The sequence below is a fragment of the Globicephala melas genome, chromosome Y (assembly GCF_963455315.2).
Source record: "Globicephala melas chromosome Y, mGloMel1.2, whole genome shotgun sequence".
In the NCBI taxonomy this organism is placed as follows: domain Eukaryota; kingdom Metazoa; phylum Chordata; class Mammalia; order Artiodactyla; family Delphinidae; genus Globicephala; species Globicephala melas.
This window is the reverse complement of record NC_083336.1, coordinates 5,741,262-5,762,906: the sequence shown is the minus strand read 5'-3', so window position 1 is coordinate 5,762,906 and position 21,645 is coordinate 5,741,262. Positions and strand designations below refer to the sequence as shown.

General features: G+C 40.1%; 2 protein-coding genes across 2 annotated transcripts in view; one reads left to right on the top strand and one right to left on the bottom strand.

Annotated features, from left to right (window-relative positions):
- The window catches only part of LOC115849619 (carbonic anhydrase 5B, mitochondrial-like), a 206,851-nt gene that overhangs the window by 165,471 nt on the left and 19,735 nt on the right, over positions 1 to 21,645 (top strand). The window lies entirely within an intron of this gene.
- LOC115849620 (thymosin beta-4) lies at positions 13,900 to 16,027 on the bottom strand. Its single transcript, XM_030851092.3, has 3 exons — positions 15,931 to 16,027; positions 14,785 to 14,898; positions 13,900 to 14,345 (listed from the first exon to the last, which is right to left on the bottom strand). The coding sequence occupies exons 2-3, from the start codon at positions 14,882 to 14,884 to the stop codon at positions 14,311 to 14,313; spliced, it is 135 nt and encodes a 44-aa protein (XP_030706952.1). The 5' UTR covers positions 14,885 to 14,898; positions 15,931 to 16,027; the 3' UTR covers positions 13,900 to 14,310.

Below are 21,645 nucleotides of genomic sequence, written 5' to 3'. Positions count from 1 at the left end.
TCTTCCTCTAAAAGAAACTGAGCTTGCAAAAAAGGCTTGGGGAGCCAGTTCTCCCAAGTTCAGCCAGATCACAGTAGAGCGGGTAAGGGGGAATTTCCCTCCTGAGAAGTTGAGTGCCCAAGACATGCATTCACATATGCAGTATCAGTTGAAGTTGTTGACAGCAAACTTTGTAGCAAGGTTGCAAGTATGCACACATGTAAAGAGTAACAGAAGCAGATTCTTAATGGAGCATGTGAGTAGGTCTGCTCGCCAAAGTGGTTCTGCAATCTGTCCTAACTGCGTCCTCATTCATGTCACTCTTTCCTTCAGGGTGGCCCAAGCAGAGACTCTCAACAATGCATTTACACAAGATCCCCAGCTGACTCGCATGTATATTAATGTTAGAGAAGCAATGCACTCTTCCTCAATGTGTCACCTCACAGTGAAGAGTGCTAGGCAGTGTCATGAATGCTTAACAGCCACAGAGTCAGCTAGACCAGCTGTAGACAACTCTGAAGTCACCAACTGGTAAATTAACCCTTCCTACATCTTAAGTACTATTATTGCTGTCATTAGGGGAATTGATTTTGTACTCATAAGAAAATCAGTATAAATAGATTGCAAAGAGAAGAAATAATAAACTTGAAAATCTGATGGCAGCAACTCATTTCCAACTGGGGGCAAGCCAAAGGTGAAGAAAAAGGGAAGAGAACTGGTTTTGCGTCATAACAGCTGGGTTTTATTCCTAGTGGGCACTAGCCAGCTGGGGACCCTTGGGCCATCTCTCAGTGCCCCCGTTTCTTCATCTGTGCAGAGAGAGAATGGTGACTAAATTAAAGATCTTGATAATCATGACTTGCATAAAATATAAGGATCCCTACCCCCAATCCTCTCTTCATGTCCTTTGCCCTATTTCTCTTTTTTCCAAAGCATTTCTCAATACATTTAGCATATTACATATGTGTGTGTGTGTGTGTATGTGTGTGTGTGTGTGTGTGTGTGTGTGTGTTGTGTGTGTGTCTCTCTGTCTCTCAGTGTCCCTGCAAGCTCATTGGGTGCAGAAACTTTGTGTGTTTTATTATTATGTATCTCCAAGACCTAGAACACTCCCAGGCACACATAGTGGTCTGTTATGCTGGAATCAGTCTTTCCCATGTCTAAAGCTTCATGGGAAAACCACTGAGTATTTATTATTAAAAAGTTGCCAAACTATTCTAAGCTCTAGAGAAAAATCATCAATTTTAAAAATTCTTAATTATTTTCTGGTTCTCTAGCTATGCTTCTTCATTCATTTCTATCTACTGTTAGATTATATGTTACTTTCTCCATAAGATTTGACTTCTGTTAAAGTCAAATCTATATGTTGTTTTCTTTCAGTACCTTTACAAAACTGATGATAATTTTACATTTGCTAGATGTATCCTATCTATATTTATCACAGACATGTTCCAAAATCTATTATTTAAAAAGAAAAATGAATTTTCTTCCTCCTACGCTATCTGCAGAAAACTTTAAGAGTGCTACACAGATAGTACCAGCTTTTTTAAGAAGCAAGATACAAAGCTTTCAGGCCTATAAAATGATGTCTTAACACACTCTTCATTTTTTATAAGACATGAAGAAGTCAGTGGAATAGCTTGACACAAATTGTTCCAAATGTGGAAATACAAGAATGGCCAAAAAAGGAAAAAATTCTGTTGTAATGTCTTGTGTTGTTTTCTAAAGAATAGATTTTGTTTTGTAGAGTAGTTTTAAGTTCATAGCAAAGTTAAGTAGCACATTTGTTACAATAGATGATGTGGGTATTTTGATACCTTATAATAACCAAATATTCCTAATGGCTACCTAGTATCCCTTGTATCATTGCTATCTTACCTAAGCATACCCAAGTATATAAATGTGATCATACACAGTAAATACGTTTTTGTTAGTATTATTTTGAACAAACTATCATTTTTTAGATTTTTAGAAAAATAGAAAATTTTATTTTATCTTCATTATTTTTTGTCTGATGCTATTTATTTCTTTATGTAGTTTCTGACCTATATCATTCTTCCTCTCTTTAGATAATTTTTTTAAAAACATACACTGCAGGGCTTCCCTGGTGGCACAGTGGTTGAGAGTCCGCCTGCTGATGCAGGGGACATGGGTTCGGGCCCCGGTCTGGGAAGATCCCACATGCCGCTCAGCAGCTAGGCCTGTGAGCCATGGCCACTGAGCCTGCGCATGAGGAGCCTGTGCTCCGCAGTGGGAGAGGCCACAACAGTGAGAGAGCTGCGTACCGCAAAACAAAACAAAACAAAAAACATACATTACAAAGCTAATATACTGTTAATGAATTCTTTTACTTTTTGTTTTTCTGAGAATATTTATTTCTCCTAAACTTTGGTGAATTGTTTTCAAGATACAGAAATCTAGATTGGTGTGTTGTTTCTCTCTCAACACTTTATATATTCAAATCCTATTTTTTTCTCACTTGCTTGGTTTCTTCGGAGAAGCTGGATGAAATTATATTCTTTGCTCTGCTATAGGTAAGGTATTTTGCCCTTTTTTCAATATTTTTTCTTTTCTTTTTAAATTTTTGCAATTTTAATATTAAATCCCTAGATGTAGCTTTTTGGAAGTTTATTCTGCTTGGTGTTCCATGAGATTACTGGACCTGTGTTTTGGTATCTGATATTAATTTGAGGAGATTCTCAGTCATTATTTCTCCAAATATATTTATCTGTTCCTTCTCTCATTCTTCTCCTTCTGATATTCCCATTATATATTTGCACACCTATTGTATTCTTTTCAGACAAAAAAAGAATCAAGACAATGAACAAAGTGTAAATGAGCTAGTAATTCTTGAATTATTACTGTGTAGTCAGTACTGTGAGATAAATAGTTGGGCAAATTTTCTTCCCTTAAATCTAAACATTTGAAGGCAATTTTAAAACAATGAAGGAAGAATCTAAGAGGCTGAATGATAGCAACGAGAGGTTCTGAAAAAGACTCTCTTGATCAAATTTTAGTGAGACTCCTCTCAGTCGTCTTCTCAACTAGGTCTACACCCCTGCCCTTACTGAGCTTACATAGCCCAATCTTAGCAAGCATCCTAAGTCAGTGAGAAAGAAATCCCACCCTTCATATATATTATCAAGTTCTTTTTCCCCTTCCCTTGATATGAAAGTCCTTGGCCTGACTTTAGCAAGAATTCTGTTAGGCCAGTTTAGCAAGAATTCTCCTATCCTTGATGACTAATCAAGTTCTTCTAAATAATTTTCCATCTGCTAACCCTTCATATCCTTGGCTATTAATCCACACCTGTCCCTGAGTGTTTGGGGTTGAGCTCAATCTCTGTTTCCTACTGTCATAGTCTTGAATAAAGTTTTTCTTCCATTTTAACAAGTTTTTAAATGATTGTTTTTAACAGTTTTTTACCTCTGGGACTTAGACTTCTGGGCACTTAAAGAACTATAATACGACTGTATTTTGCAAATTAAATGAATATAATTCTTTAGCTGCAAGATTCTTCCCTTTCTAATTTATAATCATAGTTTCTTGTGGGAGGTCACAAAAATTTTAAAGTTAAAAAAGTTGTTGCCTTTTTTCTTTTTTTGATTGAGTAATATTGCTAAAAACTAAAAATTCAAGCAAGGAGACATCAAGCAATTTTAACAGAGGAGAAAGGCCATAAAAGGCTCAGTTATTAAAATATAAGATTTTAATTACTTAGGTAATTCCTTTATGCCCTGCCCTGATCACAAAGTTAGATGGTTTACTTAGTTTTATAATTGGAATTTAGTTAGTAGAATCTGGCAATAAAGCTAAGGTTTGGAGGAAATAAAAATCATCAAAATTTATGTGAAGGCTTTTCAAACCAAAAGAAACAGAAATCTGTGTTTTGTTTTTTCTTTTTAATTTCTGAATGCAAATACTGTATGTATATGCAGAATAAATATCTTGGGAAAGAGAAGTATCTTAACAACTTCTGGGTCTTAATTTTCCAGTTCTGAGATAAGGAAAACATAGTCATATTCATGCCAGAGATAGTTTGATGAAATCAATCCTCACGTTTTAGGGGATTCTCTGTAATGTTTAGCCATAATAGGCCATGGAAAGGCAAACAACAGGAAGTAACAGAAAACTAGGGCTGTCAAGCCACCATGGTAGCTGAAGATAGATTTTCTAACTAAATCTCCCAGTTTATAGAAAAAAGAAAAAAGAGAAGAATAATGTTTTTTGAACTTCTCCCTAGCTTAAAACCAGACAAATAATACTAGCCACCCCGTATTTGCCTCTAATTCAAATTTGATATTATCCTAAGTAAAGAAAATGCACCAATTAAAGAAAGAATGGTTTTTATTTATCAAATCCTAGTACTACCACTCCTGGCTGTCTGGGACATAAAGCTAAATAAAATACAGCTTCAATTTCCCACAGAGTTCATACCTGCTTAGATTTTAAAATGCCTCAGGTAGTGTAGTAAAGAAAAAGGGAATAAAGCTCTTCAAAATTGTAAAAGGAAATGGAAAAGTGTTTGGTTTCACATTCTGTAGCAGATTCTTTTAATCACTCTACTTCATGCTGTTGTTTTTAAAAAATCACATGCACATAAGAGTACAGTATGAGTACAGAGAAAACTCTTGTTATAATTGTAAAATACAATTTTTAACATTGTATTTTACCACATGCCCCAGTTCTTTTCATACTTAAGAAATGGCTGAGTTGGCTTCTGGGAAGGGCTCATGCTTCTAGAATATTGTGTACTTGTTGAGCCAGTAGACACAGCTTTAATAGTACTGCAGTTTCAAATGCAAATACTATGTCACTTTTTGCTTTCATTTCATAGATAAAGAAGAAGAAGCAAATACAGATACAATTTTTTGCATGCTATTTTCAATCATTTCTTAACAAACATTTAGAAGAACGTATGGGTGGTCTTTTCTGCTCTGTCTGAAAAGACAGCATGCAGAAGAGTATGACAGTTTTCACTTCCTTTAACCCTTACTGAGCAGAAAAAAAGCAATTTGAGAATGCTGTCTCTGGGGAGGAGAGAGTCACTTCCTGGCCACCTTTGTCAAGAGAGACCCTGCCACATGACCCATCTTCAGACAGTATAGAGAAACATGGTTTATTATATCTTTCATGGAAACACATAAGTAATGTGGAGGGTTGACTTAGCATCCTTTCACCAGCATTCCAGGGACTCTCAGAGCCAGAAAGATGGTACAGCCTTGGGTAAAATGTACCTCTCTGTAAGGTGTTCAAATGTGCTCTAAGGAGTCCACCCACAGGCCAGCTGCTTAAGTAGCTCCAACAATCCAGAAATATAAGACTAAAATTGAATCAGCACCCCGTCGATTAATTATTTCTCTTAGTAATAATAATTCGAGGAGAATTCTAAATTGCCAAGCTTCCAGTTGTGCTCTCCCAGTGGAGTCATGGACAAGTTAATTACTTTCCAGATACTGATGTGTGACAATACGCAAGGAATTTTGTCAAACAGGAAGCTCAACTGAGCTTTGGTGTCCAGAGATTTCTTTTAGGGTTTCATCACGGTGGTATGATCTCACTCTGAAGTCTACATCCTGTCAAGAGACCCTGCTGATGTCATGTGACACAAAGACCTAACCCCAAATCACATTGTTACTATTTGACTGCTCAATGCTCCAGGTAAAAAAAGACATGCCTGATAGGCAGCACATTTTAACAGTTTAGAGATTATCCCCTAATAACCAAAGGCAAGAACAAATCTCTCTTTGGTAAGGACAACTTTTTCCTGGATTCTACCCCATGTATCCATTAAAATCTGTATTAAAATACAGATTTTAATCTGTATTCTTTCACTGAAATAAAGTATAACTGTAATTATAATAGCTTTGTAAATTCAGTAAATTGTTCTAGCGAATTACTGAAACTAGTCTTGGGAAGCCCTTGAACTTGCAGTTGGTGTCAGAAGTATATCAGTGTCAGAATGCAGACTTCCCCTCTCAATTCAGAGATGTCTTACTATCACTTAAAAATGAGATTCAGAATGTAGGTTGAACTCTTTCCCCATCCCATTTCTCACAATCTCTTACAGAAAGCTTTGAATGGTTAGCTCTTTATTTTACTCTGATAGGAAGTCCAAGGATCCCAAAGCACCAGGCATGTCAAGATTTCCAGGATGGCTGCATTACTAGACCTACAGCACAGCCCTGGCTCCCAGGAATTTTCCTTTCCCACGCTCCCCAGACACCACCCACAGCCATACCAGCCACTCTGCAGAGTGTTCCTCAGCCAGCAGGCACTCTCCCTGTTACCAGGCTAGAAGCCATTCTGGAGAATAAGAAGCCAATATAAGAGAAAGACAAAAGCCCACACCTTGTGGTTTCTGTCTGCCCATTGTTGTAAGCATGAGGTAACGTGGGGTTGTGGTTTTTCCACATATTAGGAAGTCTGTAATAAGTGGAAGCTGTTTGACTTTACTTCCAAGGGCAAGATTTAGAGTGGTGTTTGGGGAGGCTCTTCTTGTTTTGTGGATATTGTTTTTGTCCTTCTTCTCTTCAGAGAAAGGCTTAATAATAGGCTTTTAGCTTGAGACTAGGAGGTAGATAAGAACTATTCTTCAGTACAGAAACTATGAATCCTGGGTTTCATATTTGTATTCCTCCATTTGCTACACAACTTCATCAAGATCTTTGGCAAATGTTCTTACAGTTAGACTTTCTCTCTTGGTTTCATAATAATAGATCTCATCCTCAATTAGAATAGAAAGGAAGGGTCATGTGGGCACATTAAGTATTTGCCATGTTCAAATAGCTCTGTGGGTAACAGAAACAGGGAAGAAATTATTTGCTTTAACAAGTGATTTGACTTTTTAAAGAAACTAATCACTCAATTTATCCAAAGACAATTATTAAGCAGGTATTGCTGTCCAGATTTAAACTCAAATAATAGCTATTGAAGGTAGAGACTTTCACCTATAGTGTCTCACTTTGTGTTAATGCACTATGTATTAAATTAGCTTATTCTAAATCACCACCAAAGTAAGCCCTTTCTATTATAACATCAGGGATAACATGTTCTTAGTTTTTCCCCTCTTGCCTTTCTTTTTGAAGATCCAGTGATTAAAATTCTGGAGCTGTTCAACATCATTTTTCTATTGTCTGAAAATGAATATGTCATTTACTCCCCACTTGCTATTTGCCAGTGTACTATATCCTTTATAAATATTATTCAATTTAATTTTAGCACTAGGCTAAAGAAGTAGGTGCTAGAATAATCTTGAGTCTACAGTTAAAGGAAATAAAGCATAGAAAGATTAAGTTACTTGTTTAGTCAAAGAACTTGTAGGTGGGAGAGCTAAGATTCAGAGTTAGCACCCTCTGACTCTGGAATGCATGCTTTACTTGAGCAGAAGTAAAATAGGCAAAATTCTATAGTGACATCTATGATTTTTGTTACCTGGTGTTATGCCACGATTAGGTTATATAATAAAGGTGTCATGCCCTGATTGTATTATATTATGGCAAGGAATTTTGAAGACATAACCGAAGTTCCAATCAGTTAAGTTATCAAAAGGAAGAATATCTTAGGTGGGACTGATTTAATCAGCTGGGCATTCTATAAAAGGGCTTAAGTTCTTCTCTGAATCACAGAGAATTTCTCTTGCTGAGTTTGAAGTAGCAAGCCACAATGAGCTCTACAGCTTCAAAGAAATGAATTCTGCAAAGAACCACAGAAACTTGGAAGAAAAATGAGATTCCAGATGAGAATGTAAACCCAGTCAATACCTTAATTTAGCCTTGTGCGACACTGAACAAAGCACCCAATGAGCCATCATTGGACTTCTAACAGAAAGAAACTATGACATTATGAACATGTTGTTTTGTGATCCTAAGTTTGTTGCAATTTCTTATGTAGCAATAAAAAACTTAAGATGAGAAATATCCAAATCTTTCATTACCACATATAATAGTTATCAATAAATGTTTAAGAACACAAATATATACAAAGATGTATCTTTATTATATATTTATAAATTGTATATATGAATTTCTATAATAAGAGACTTTCAAAATAAAACATTAGATACACACAGACACATACACATATGCAAACTGGAAATTACAAAGGGTAACTATTTTTCTTACCCATGTCTCTCCTCCACCACTGACCATTCTCTTCAATAACAATACTGAAAATGTTATCCCATCTCAACTGGACTGAAATATGTCCAAACTAAAAAGTGAACCTGACCACAGCACCTCTAGGGGGTCATTAACATATAGACACATACTCAGCCTTTTCATGGGATCTCCAAAGTGTGTTTAAGATATTAGCTATCAAAACTTACACTCGGGCTTCCCTGGTGACGCAGTGGTTGAGAGTCCACCTGCCGATGCAGGGGACACGGGTTCGTGCCCCGGTCCGGGAAGATCCCGCATGCCGCGGAGCGGTTGGGCCCGTGAGCCATGGCCGCTGAGCCTGCGCATCCGGAGCCTGTGCTCCGCAACGGGAGAGGCCACAACGGTGAGAAGCCCGCGTACCGCAAAAAAAAAAAAAAAAAAGTTACACTCATCACAGCCTACTCAGACTGGTATCAAAGCTGAGTATCCTTCATCCATTAGTCAAACAGGAAAGGTTAACGATTGCCTTCTGGTTGCATACCTCCACTTTCAGAAAGAGTAACATGCTAATACAGAAAGGAAACATGACAACTGTAAATACATGCCTTCAAACATTTGTTCTATTCTATGCCCTTTCCTGATGCTCAAAGTTTAGGTTCCTGATGTCTGTTTTTTTACTTTAATCTCCATATTTTCACTTTCCCAGCTTATACATTAGAAATATCACATGAAACATTAGGTTTATGTTCCATATCAATTCACTGTGGTAATTTGTGTGTCTAAACATTTCATGCTGTGCCTAAATTCTCCTTCTGAAAATAGCTTTGTATAAATTAGAGGGCAGAAAACTTGTTCTGTAAAGAGTTAGTAAATATTTTCAGCTTTGCAGGCCATTTGCTCTCTATTGCAGCTACTGAACTCTGCCATTTTAGCACAAGAGCAGTCATAGACATTTTTCAAGTGAATGCATTTGGGAGTGTACCAATAAAACTTTATCTGTGGACATTGAGTGTGGATATTGAACCAGCAGGGAACCTGTACTACCACCCTTTGGGGCAGTAGTTGTTCAGGTCAATTTACTTAGAGATACGATTTTTGACCATTAATCAATTGTCATTAGCCTTTATGCATTTGAGTTCTTAAACTCTGACTTGTAACAGAAAGACTTACTTGGCATGAATCTAACACCATGGATAAACTTTACCTGAAAAGATTAAGTGCTTTAAATAATGACAGTTAAATAAATATTTACCATGTAGGAACAACATTAGCTTTGTTCAGTAGGCCCTTTCATTGACTGGGAAAATATTTTCTCATCTAGGACATTTTGTTGTATTGCCTAGATCTTTTTGTCTCTCATTTATTTCTGTAATTACTCTCTTCTCTATCACTTATGTACTCTTTTGGGGGACTTTACAGACTCCTTGATAGAGCTTAGCTATCCTGAGGGTCTCTCTGCAAATCCTGTTCTCTTTTACTCCTTTTCATATGTAGGGCATGGAGGCAGGAAAGAACTTGACATAAAAAATCACAAACAGGTATTACCTCACACCAGTCAGAATGGCCATCATCAAAAAAATCTACAAACAATAAATGCCGGAGAGGGTGTGGAGAAAAGGGAACCCTCTTGCACTGTTGGTGGGAATATAAATTGATACAGCCACTATGGAGAACAGGATGGAGGTTCCTTAGAAAACTAAAAATAGAACTACCATGTGACCCAGCAATCCCACTACTGGGCATAAACCCTGAGAAAACCATAATTCAAAAACAGTCATGTACCACAATGTTTCATTGCAGCTCTATTTACAATAGCCAGGACATGGAAGCAAGCTAAGTGTCCATCGACAGATGAATGTATAAAGAAAATGTGGCACATATATACAATGGAATATTAGCCATAAAATGAAATGAAATTGAGTTATTTGTAATGAGGTGGATAGACCTGCAGACTGTCATACAGAATGAAGTAAGTCAGAAAGAAAAACAAATACTATATGCTAACACATATATATGGAATCTAAAAAAAAAAAAAAGTGGTTCTGAAGAACTTAGGGGCAGGACACGTATAAAAACGCAGACGTAGAGAATGGACTTGAGGACATGGGGAGGGGGAATGGTAAGCAGGGATGAAGTGAGATAGTGGCATTGACATATATATACTACCAAATGTAAAACAGATAGCTAGTGGGAAGCAGCCGCATAGCACAGGGAGATCAGCTGGGTGCTTTGTGACCACCTAGAGGGGTGGGATAGGGAGGGTGGATGGGAGACGCAAGAGGGAGGAGATATGGGCATATATGTGTATGTATAGCTGATTCAATTTGTTATAAAGCAGAAACCTACCATTGTAAAGTAATTATACTCCAATAAAGATGTTAAAAAATAAATAAATAAAAGGACATAAAATTCCAAAAAAAGACAAAAAAGCATATTGCAAGTGACTGAGTGGTGACAGACAATATACACCAATTCCAGCTAGCTAACGTGAGAGGAATTTATTGACAGGATACTCGGGTCCTGAGTTAAAGCAACCTGTCTTTGGATGGGCTGGAGTCAGGCAATGTCAGGACCTCAGAAGCAGAAAATTATGTAATTTTTTACTAGAATACTGACATCCATAAATCTCATCTCATTATAAGTAAATAAAATGTATTGGAACCCCAATTTGCTGAGTTTAATTCTCTTAGATTACACTGTAAGTCACTCTTGGAAATGAAATCTAAAATTGAGAACTTTTGTGTCTGGGGAGGGAGAGGGAAGAATACATTTTTCTTGTGCCCTCCTGGGGCAGAGTGAGGGCTGCTAGAGTAATCAAGCAATAAGTACTTTCAAGGTTAATATAAGGGAGAAAAATAGATTTCTTCTCTACTCTTTGGAATTCTCTTCTGAGAACATGGTAGTAAAGAGATTAAAAAGAGAAAAATAAAATAGAAATATATTAACATATATACATGTATAACAACCAGGAAAAGTGGGTAACTTTGGAACCAAGGATTAAATACCACATTAATAAGGAAAGGGGAGAGGATATAGGTCTCTCAGGGGAGAGTGATTTTTAAAATAATAGATGAGAGGTAGCATAGTTCGTGACAACTGAGTGTACTGTTGTCTTCTAGTCTCTTCTGTGATGAAGAGTCAATCTCCCTTAGTTAATGAAACTCCCTGGGGTGGGAGTAAGAATGTGTTGATAACAATTGTATCCTTTTTGGAGGATCTGTCTTTAGGCAGCTGAGGGGATGTCAGTGAAAGCCTCTCACTGTATTTGCTGTTTTTAGTGTGTCTACAGTTCAAAATAGTCAATATATCAAAAAGTGGCATATCTGGGGGTGACCTGTTCTGTTATCCTAACTAAGTAGTGTATTTTGAGCTTAAATTCTGTGCTAAGGCTCAGGATACTTTACCTTTATTTGGGGGCTAATATTATTCCCAAAATGAACTGTTCTTTCCAAAGTATGAATTTGGAACCATTCATTTAGAAGTAACAGAAAATATTCTGTCTTGAGTTAGCTGGTTCTTTGAGGGAAATGAATAGATCCTCCTCATGCATTTAGGAGACGTTACCTGACTCACAAAGGTGTGGGGAGAATCTAATGGTTATGAGAATCCAATGATGACCCTTCATTTTAATGGTAAACCTCTTGTCCCCTTTCTGTCTGTAAGAAAGAGTGTTCACTGCAATCTCCTAAATACCACGGCAATAAATTCCCATACTGATTCATAAATACCCCCAAGTGGCAAAATTATCTCACACTCCTGGGGAAAGAAAACAGAACAAAACAATGGTTTCTCCTCCCATCAAATTTTAAAATGTAGTTTCCCCACTCCACCTTCACCTGCCATGTGCAAAATTAAGAACACAAAGCAAATCTGGCAGAAATAGGCAGAAACTTTGGATTCCCCAACCCACATATCAAGTAGCCAAAATTCAATAATTTGCCCTCCAAACGAAAAAAGGCCTTCTTTGCCTTTACTTGATCTCATGAATAATTCTGCTCCTCTAGGTATCCACTTACTTTAAATTGAGGATACTGGATTTGTGGTAATTTTTTTTTTAAACATCTGTATTGGAGTATAATTGCTTTACAATGGTATGTTAATTTCTGTGTGGTAATTTCTTACAATCTTTGCCTTGTTTGAAAAATGCACACAGCAAAAACCTACCTGGGTTTGGTTGATCTTTGTGCCTTGCACATTTTCATTTTGCCACACCCTTCCTTAGAGGCAAGAAGAGAAAATGCAGGGCTGGAGGGCCAGGCTTCAGCTTGAGAAAGTTCCCTGAACTTTGTGCTCACTGTCCTTGTCTTTTCTCATCAAGCAGGATGTGGCACTTCAGGTTTTGCAGCCATCCCTTCCCTTGCAACGCAGATCAAGGCTTCTAGTTGATGGTCTGGTTGATTACCTAAACCAGTTTAAATGGTTTCCTGTGCATTTCTCAAAATGTGTTTAGCAAAGGAAATGAAATCAACCAGTTGAATAATCAACAATTTGCACTCACCTTTATCCCCCACCCTCATTCCCACCCCAACTTCAAGTAAGACATTTTATTATTATTCTAAAAATTTATTATTTTATTTTACTTTTGGCTGTGTTGGGTCTTCGTTGCTGCGTGCGGGCTTTCTCTAGTTAAGGTGCTCGGGCTTCTCATTGCAGTGGCTTCTCGTTGCAGAGCACGGGTTCTAGGTGAATGGGCTTCAGTAGTTGTGGCACATGTGCTCAGTAGTTGGGGCTCGCAGGTTCTAGAGCGCAGGTTCAGTAGTTGTGGCGCACAGGCTTCGTCACTCCACGGCATGTGGGATCTTCCAGGACCACGACTTGAACCTGTGTCCCCTGCATTGGCAGGCAGATTCTTAACCACTGTGCCACCAGGGAAGCCCAAGAAAGATGTTTTCATATGTCAATTCTTGGGTGAAAAGTTTACCTTCCTGGATATTTACATTGTAAATTTGAGATTTTGCATAAACTTTCATTTAAAAATTCAGTTGTTTTTGTTAGAGAACCTCGGAATCCATTAAGGCTTAATAGTGTTAAGACTATTAGAAAAAAAAAGGTAATTTACTTCCTTCTTTTCCTGCACATTAAAATGACTAAACACAAAGGCTTTCCTTTTCCTATCATTGAAAGCATTTCAAATTGAGGATTATCAGACAATAAAAACCTGGAAATGAGCCAATTAATTCATGTTGAATTAAACTTAGCACAATGCCACTGGTACCAGTTTAAAAATCCAAATATTTTAATTTATTTGAATTAACAGTACTTAATTATCCTAAAATCATATTCATTAATGGTATATGTATTTTTCACTGTATAAAAAAATTTAAATGTTGAATTCTAATAGAAAGTGAGCCGTTACACAATGAGGAATCACAAATACTAACTTCCTTTTTAAGACTCTGTTAAAAATGCAGTTTCCACCCATTTTTTTATCTAGTAAGACTGAATTCTATTTGTATCAAAGCCAGTAACTGGTTAAATAACCAAGTTCAATTTGATACCAGAAATACTTTGCTATATATATTCCCATTTCATTTTTTTCGTTATAGAAAGTGTTGCCTTATCAAAACCAAGATTGTAAATATATTTTTAAGAAGTCTTTAATACACCTCACGTGAATTCAGCCTATGAAAATGATGTACCAACTAGCTAGTCTAGACAAGGGATTTCACATACCCAGGTGAAACCCTTTTCTATGATATAACGTAATTTACCTAGATCACCAGATGTCTGTCATTTATTTTTCCCCAGTGAGGCCAAGAGGCAGGCCCCTTTGCATAGATTTAATCTGGGAATAAGCCTTCCAGACACCAGCCACACGAGGTAGGTTTTAAAACTTTATTTGCATGTTAAAAAATTGTGCATTCCAATAATTAAAATCATTTGAACAACAACAACAAAAAAAATGGCACTCTGATTTAACTGCATTTTACAGCCCGCAGGACACCTTGGACCACCTTGCTCTTTACTCTAAATTTCACTGTCGTCCCACCCAGCCTCCTCCTTCACCAACATGCAAGTTCTTTTCCTCCCAGCCAGACAGGCGGATGGGAGAGGCAGGCGCGGCCTTTGTTGTCAGTAGTTCTCCTCCATTCTTTGATGTGAAAAGGGGCAGCACAGTCATTAAATCTTAATCCAACCTCTTTGCATCTTACAAAGTTAAACAGCTAAAAGAATTAAAATAAGAAGGCAATGCTCGTGGAATGTACAGTGCATATGGGAGGCTCACGCCTTATTACGACTCGCCTGCTTGCTTCTCCTGTTCAATCGCTGCGACCGGAAAAGAAAAAGACAAAAAAAAAAGATGGAGGGGGCTGGAGATGCGAATTCAGTATAGCCGAGTATAGGATTTCAGTACTTTCGTTTAAAGACATCTCTCCTCATCAAATTTCTACAAGCACAAATAGGCATTCCACTATGAAATATTTATGTGATATACAACATTTGAACAGAGAAAAGGATAAAGGTATTTGCATATTAATATGGTATATTAAACACTCAATTATTAGATTATTAAAGCCCCGTGTTTGTTGACTGCAAGGCAATTTTCAATTAACCTTTCCATGCCGCGTGAATCAAAAAACTGTCAGCTCCTCCCCCGCACTCCCTGCACCCACCCCAATTCTCCCAGCCCCTCCCATCCTCTCCTACCCACCCCGCCACTCCCGTTCGGTGTTTTCTAAAGAAGGGGGGTGGGAGGGAGGCTTACTTTCTTGTGAAGGCAGTGGATTTTTCTCTTTCGTTTCTGTTTTCTTCAGTTTCGACTTATCGAATTTCTCAATCTCAGCCATATCGGGTTTGTCAGACATGGCTGCAGAGGAAGCTGCAGGTACAAAGCCAAGAGGGAGGTTGAGGGCAGGCCTCCCGACTCAGAAACAAGCCTCTGCCCTCCTGTCTCCTGCCGGAAAACCCACTTTGACTCCTTCCGCTTTCATTCAGGGCTAAAGATCATACTCTTTCTACAGGAAAAAATGAGAGCCTCCCTCCCCGCCTTTAGTATTTCAAAACGCGGGGGGTCACATTGGGAAGATCGCCCACACTAGGAGGCCAAATCTTTCGGAACAGTGAGGTTAACCACTGTGGGTTAGTTACTTGCAGCGTTTCAACATTACAGAAAAGTGAAACCATTTCAAGTTTAAGGGGAAGAAAATCGACGTAGATTTCTTAAAATGAAGCCAAGGCTGCACAAAATGTTTCCGTTTTCTATACGTGGCCTCTTCCCCAAAGATGCGAGCCGTCCTGCTTTCTTCTCTGCTCACAAAGGCGGCAGCTGCTGCCGGGCGCCACCGACCACCGCCCTACCCGCTTCCTTCCTTTCGCTCAACAATGTAGCCAGCCGCACACAAAGCTGCCCCCCACACCCTCTAGATCAACGCTGATCTGCATTTAGGAGCCACTCCGCAGCTCTGCACACATCCCCCTGCAAGAAGGGCGTTTTAAACATTTCATATTATAGCCCAGCCGCCTTAAACCTTAACAGATACAGCCCATAAAGCCATAGGAGGAGAGAGAAAAAATGTCATTGTGGAGCTCCGGGCTTGGGTGGGTGTGAGCGGGAACAAAGGATCTTGCTGCTCCTGATTCATCATCGCCTACGAGGCATGCAGAATGCTTTTGGGGGAGGAAAGAAAAAAATGTTCCCATCGGAGCTGCCACAGCAAAACTGCCAAGTTTTTAAATATTTAAAAAAAAAAAATCACCGAGTTCTCGACCCCGTTACCCAGCATCTGGAAGGGTCTAGCACCCCCAAGCTCCCCAGGGGCAGCCTTTCCCGGGAAGACGATTCGTGCTCAGCTTCAGGAATGAGGGCGCGGGGCGGGAAGGGGAGCAAAGTGGCAGGGGCCCCAGGGCTCACCGGAGCGAGCTACAAGCGAACGAGGTCCGGCCTCCGCAGTAGTCGCCGCCGAGTGCCGGGCGGGGCCCGGCTGGCGCCGCTATATGCGCGCTCCTATGTAAATGAGGTGACGTCACCGCCGGCGTGCTTAACTTCTTCGCGCAGCGTCTCCGGAACGGCGTCCTGGGCCTGGCTGGCGTTGGGGACCCACACCCCGCGTCCACCCACGCACCTAACCGCAGCGAGGGCGGAAAAATAAAACGCGCAAAACCCACCCTGCAACACTTCCTTCATAATGTATGTCCCCAGCCCTGTATGTCTGTTCTGTCATCATGGGTTTTTGCAGCAGCCGCGCAAACCTGTTCTTGGGGACCGGAGCGTGATAACTAAAGGCCTGGGTGGTACCTAGGGGGACTGGCATTCCTTTACTGCGAAGCTGCCTTTGTCCGTTGCAGACATCCCCAAGCCAGGGTGCGGTGTCCCTCGCCTCAGGCCCTCGCCCACTGCAGCGGTGCGATTCCCGTGATTTCAGCTTTCAGGCCAGTGGAAGCCCTACGCCCCACCCCGGCCCTCTTTGTCTCTTCGCTGGCATCCTCCTAGACTTGCGTGGGAAGTAAACCACCATAAATGATTAAGAAAAAAAACCTTTATTACCGTAGCATGCAAATTTTTTTATCGCTACAATTTTGGTGAGCACCGAAACCAAATAACTAATAGCTGCTGATTCGTTGTTAATTTATCTGGAGTTTATAGAGTACAACACCTCTCCCTTAGAAAAAGTCAGTCAAGTTCAAGCTATGCTACTTACTTCCTGCCTGATGAGGAGGAAGTTTTTTCACTTTCCTGTTCATTACTTTCCTAAATTGTGAATTGCTAAGGAGGCTGGTTTTGAAGGCCAGAGACTGCAATTCCATTATGCCTAAAACTCTGAAGGTTGAATTTAAAAATCAAACTCTATATTTTGAATGGAGTTTTTGGAGCACAATACCATTTTATTTTTCCCCTTGGGGTATAGTTGCTTTACAATGTTATCTTAGTTTCTGCTGTACAACGATGTGAATCAGCTGTATGTGTACATATATCCAGAGGTTTCTTAAAAAACTAAAAATAGAGCTACCATGTGACCCAGCAATCCCACTACTGGGCATATACCCTGAGAAAACCATAATTCAAAAAGACACATGCACCCCAATGTTCACTGCAGCAGTATTTACAATAGCCAGGTCATGGAAGCAACTTAAATGTCCATCAACAGAGGAATGGATAAAGAAGATATGGTACATTATATATAATGGAACCTTACTCAGCCATAAAAAGGAACAAAATTGGGTCATTTGTAGAGACTAGATGGACCTAGAGTCTGTCATACAGAGTGAAGTAAGGTAGAAAGAGCAGGATTCCATTTTGAAGTGCACTTCTAAGTTACATCCGGAAATTTGGGAGCTCTAGGTAGAGAGGAGCAGTTTTCAAAATGGCACCTGACTCTGTGAATACTAGGGACTCCTCTTCTTACAGCTGAAATTACTTGCAAATACCATGCATACCATGCCGGGGTGGGCCACGCTGCACATGGCCTGTGAAAGGAAAATGAACCAGGTTGTTGTTTTAAGGTAAAGTAGTATGCACAATACTCCTCCCTCCCTGCATCCTCAGAAAATGTTTCCAGAAACTCGTTGCTAACCATGTTTATGGCAGAGGCTTTTGTCTCACTTGGGATTAGAGTCTGTTGTTATATAGCACTTAAAAGCCACTGCAGGAGCACCTCAAACCTCCCCATTTTTTCCTCCACTGGCCTTCCTTCTTCAGTGGAGAGGGAGAGGGGGGTAGGGGCAGGTTACTGTCTGGTTCCCCAGTTCACAAGTGGGGATACTGGACTTTTTGTGCAGGCAAAAAGACTTTTTGTGCAGGATGTCACCTCTCTAGTTACATGTCTCCCTGACCCCATCCTAGGAGACTGGTGTGAGGGTCCACTTCATTTGAGAAACAGAAGATGTGGCAGGGTGGATTTTTGGTGGGTTTCAACTGACAGCTGCATTTTACTGACCCCATCTCTGTAGTTTCTCTATTTTTCTTTCTGTCAATCAGAGCCTGTCAAATATCACTTCTTTCCTCCAATGTTTCCTGTTTAGAAAAGAATACCACTACCAACTCATTGCTGCTTCTTCCTCTCCATTTAAAGGAAAACATACAGCATGAGTTGTTAGTTTGTTTCATTCACGGTCTTTCTCAGGACTAGAGCCTAAGAGATAGCTGCATAGGAGCTCTGAGAAGCTGCTCTGGAGGTTGGGGAGAGCCAGTGTATGTGTGATTTTTGTCTAGGAATATGTACAGTCATGCATCTTGGTAAAAGACTACTGGCAAACACAAAGAACAGATAACTCAAGGTAATGATTTTGGTGCTTTCCTATGTATTTAAGAACCTGCATTTATTAAAATTCTGTGTGAGGTATACATCTTTACTATCTAAGAGGCCTTCTGTGGAAAGCACAGAGTATCCGGTTATCAACTTAATTTCCTCCCAGAGTGCACTGTTAGTCATTGATAGCATCAGGTTTTGGCTTAATCCTTGTAGACTTGTGGGGGAGGGGGGATAAGCAAAAAAAAAAAAAAAAGCAAAACCGCTTTGTTCTTTGTTTAGTTACCAAGGTCTTTTCCTTAGAAAGGGTTATGCTTTGCAGAACAGTGTATCTAAAGGGGACTAATGAATAGAAATTTGCAAATGCTTAGAGAATTTTTTTAGTTTTGTAACAAGCAGCCTTCTGCTGTGTTTAGATATGGATAGAAAGGAAGGGAAAGAGAGGAAGGCAACTGGTGAAAAGAAGAGTCTACATTGTTGGACTTGACTTGCCAACTTGTCGGGAATCTAGAGAGAGTGGAAGGGGTAGCAGGAGGCAAATGGAAGCAAATGCAAACTCAGGCAATATTCTTAAGACATGTGTGACTCTGGCCTGTTAATATTTCTGTGCTGGAATTTTCTCATCTGTGAAATGGGATAATTTTAGTATGTACCACACAGTGTTGTTGGGAGGCTGAAATGCTTGGAAATCACATAATAGTAAGCATTTTAAAAACTTATTATTATCATTATTATTGTCATTATTATTATTGTAACTGAATGCAAGTTCATGTGTCCAACGCACAGTGAGGCCAAACAATAATGAAACACTGGACTTTGGAGCAAAGAAAGATATATTGCAGGGCCATACAAGGAGTCAGGTTGCTCATGCCCCCAAAACCTTGATTTCTCCTAAAGACTTCAGCAAAACAGTTTTAAAGGCAAGATGAGGGAGGGGCATGTTTGGTTGTTGCAAACCTCCTGGTGTTGGAATTCTTTGTTCTTACAGCTGTCCATGTAGGTCAGGTCATGATATTCCTGTAAAATTCCAACAAGATAATTGTTGTTCTCTGTTCTGCAACTTTTGATCTCTCATCCTTTGAATGGACCCTTAGCTGTGAGAGCTTTGGGAATAACCTATTCTGTATATTTCAGTCTGTAGACAACATTCTTTTACAAAGCACAGGCAACAAAGCACAAAGTTTAAACTAAAAGTGAAAGATCTAATATGGACTAAGAGTTGTTCTTTCAGGGTTTGGTATTAACTAAACTTTTACATGTTTTTTACATTAGCTATTTCTCAGAAGTACTAGTAAGAGGAGATATTTTGGTAGCTTTCCAGCAAATTGAAAATAGCACCTCCCAGTGGCTGATGCCTTGTAAGAGTCAGGTGAAGTAATAGGAGTTTTAAGACTGTTTTCATGCCCACAGCCTTTCCATGAGGAGAGGTTTATAGATGGGGAAACTGAGGCTTAGAAATCCAGTGCTGTGATAACTCAGCGAGTAGCCACTCTGTATCATTGATGTTAAGGGTACAGAAAAGTTTTCAGCCCTTTGCCCTGAGTGTGCTCCAGGAAGAGTGTGAGACAGGCTGCTTTGTTTCTGACAATGCCTGATACATAGCAGTTGCTCAATAAACATTGAAGGCGTGGTATGGAAGTGACTGGCTTCGGTGAGGAATGTCCTTGGCCCCAGCTCGGCCAACTCTGAGTCTGTGACTCTAGCCACTGTGCTTTCATTTCCAGATAATTTAATCCTTTTAGTACTAATATTTCAGATGTCAGGGATGATGTCTTCATCATAGAAGCTACAGTTCTTAAGTGGGTTACCATATGCTGGACAAAAGAACTATAGATCAGGCAGCTCCAGGTTGCATTGTGCACTCTGGGCTCAGGGCTCTCTAGTGAAAAATGAGTAGACAGCCCACCTGGGCCAGGCCCTGCCTTCCTCTCTTTGGGGGGGGCACAGACCCCGTGAAAACCATGCCAAGAGGGCCTGCACTGGAAGGTGGCCACGTTGAAGCCCATGCCCAGTGGAACCAGGCAGCATTGTCAGGGTACACTGTGTTTTATGTTGCTTTCCAGGGTGGGCAGGGACAGATTTGTAGCTATTTCCAAAGCTGGGGAAACAGCACTTGAAATTTGAGTTCAGGAAAATTCATCCTGTTATTTTTAACCTATTACATTTTATGCGGAGTACTGACCAGAGAAGAGGAGGGGGAATGGGGACTAAGCAAGGCTCCCGACTCTTTGCTTTCTCAGGCCCAGGTCCCTTTGTCCATGTTTCAGGGCCTCTTGCCATCTGCCCCCACCTACCTCAGCCCACTTTCCCCTATGACCCCGCAAGCTCCACCTGTTCATCTAAATCTCCTTAAAGACCCAGCCCAAGTCTCCCCTTGATGACAGGGAGGTGATATTTAGTGGTCTAGCTGTACATCAGACCCTCTGTTAAAGCCCTTTGTGTACAACATCTGATTCAGTTCTCACCCTGTGCAGTGGCTACTAATACTCCCATTTGACTGCTGAAGAAACCGAGGCTCAGAGAATTGAAGCAACTTGCTCGACATCTGACTACCAAGTCGATGTGCTCACGGAGGCCCATTTCTACCAGGATTCCCAGCTTGGAGGGCTCCACATTGTACACTATGCAATAGAACAGAAGGCTCCCTCAGCTAGGGGGCTAAAAAGGAGGGGGCAGTACCAGGAGAGCAGAGGAGGGTCAAAGAACATTCTCGAGAATGTTGGACCCTGGGCTGCTAAATTTGTTACTGAATCCAAGCTCATTCTGCTCACCATACAAGAGGCCAAAACATCAGGAGATGAGTTGTTGGGGTAAGGAATAGCTACTTTATTTGGAAAGCCAGCAGATCAGAAAGATGGTGGACTACTGTCCCAAAGACCCATCTTCCCTGAGTTAGAATTCAGCCTTCTTATACTTAAAGGGGAGGGGATGTGGCTGGTTGTTCCAAACTTCTTGGTGTTGGAGTCCTTTGTTCTTGCATCTGTTCACATAGGTTAGGTCACAGTGTTCTTGTAAACCTCCAACAAGACAAATATTCTCTGTTCTGCAACTTTTTATCTCCATATGGGTGAAAAACATTACACCCTTAAAGGTCAGAGCCTTGAGAATGGGCTATCCTGTATATTTCAGGCTATAGGCAACATTCTTAACTTGTAGCAAAAGCAATAGAATACCAAGGTTAAAGAAACAGGGACTTCCCTGGTAGAGCAGTGGTTAAGAATCTTCCTGCCAATGCAGGTAACATGGGTTCAAGCCCTGGTCTGGGAAGATTCCCACACGCTGTGGAGCAGCTAAGCCTGTGAGCCACAACTACTGAAGCCCGTGCACCTAGAGCCTGTGCTCTGCCAGAAGAGAAGCCACCGCAGTGAGAAGCCCACACA

Excerpts from the sequence above, each read along its gene's own strand:
- LOC115849620 (XM_030851092.3), bottom strand. The coding sequence starts at position 14,884 with ATGTCTGACAAACCCGATATGGCTGAGATTGAGAAATTCGATAAGTCG. Across the intron at positions 14,346-14,784 it reads TCCACTGCCTTCACAAGAAA|CGATTGAACAGGAGAAGCAA; the intron begins GTAAGCCTCCCT and ends TTCCGGTCGCAG.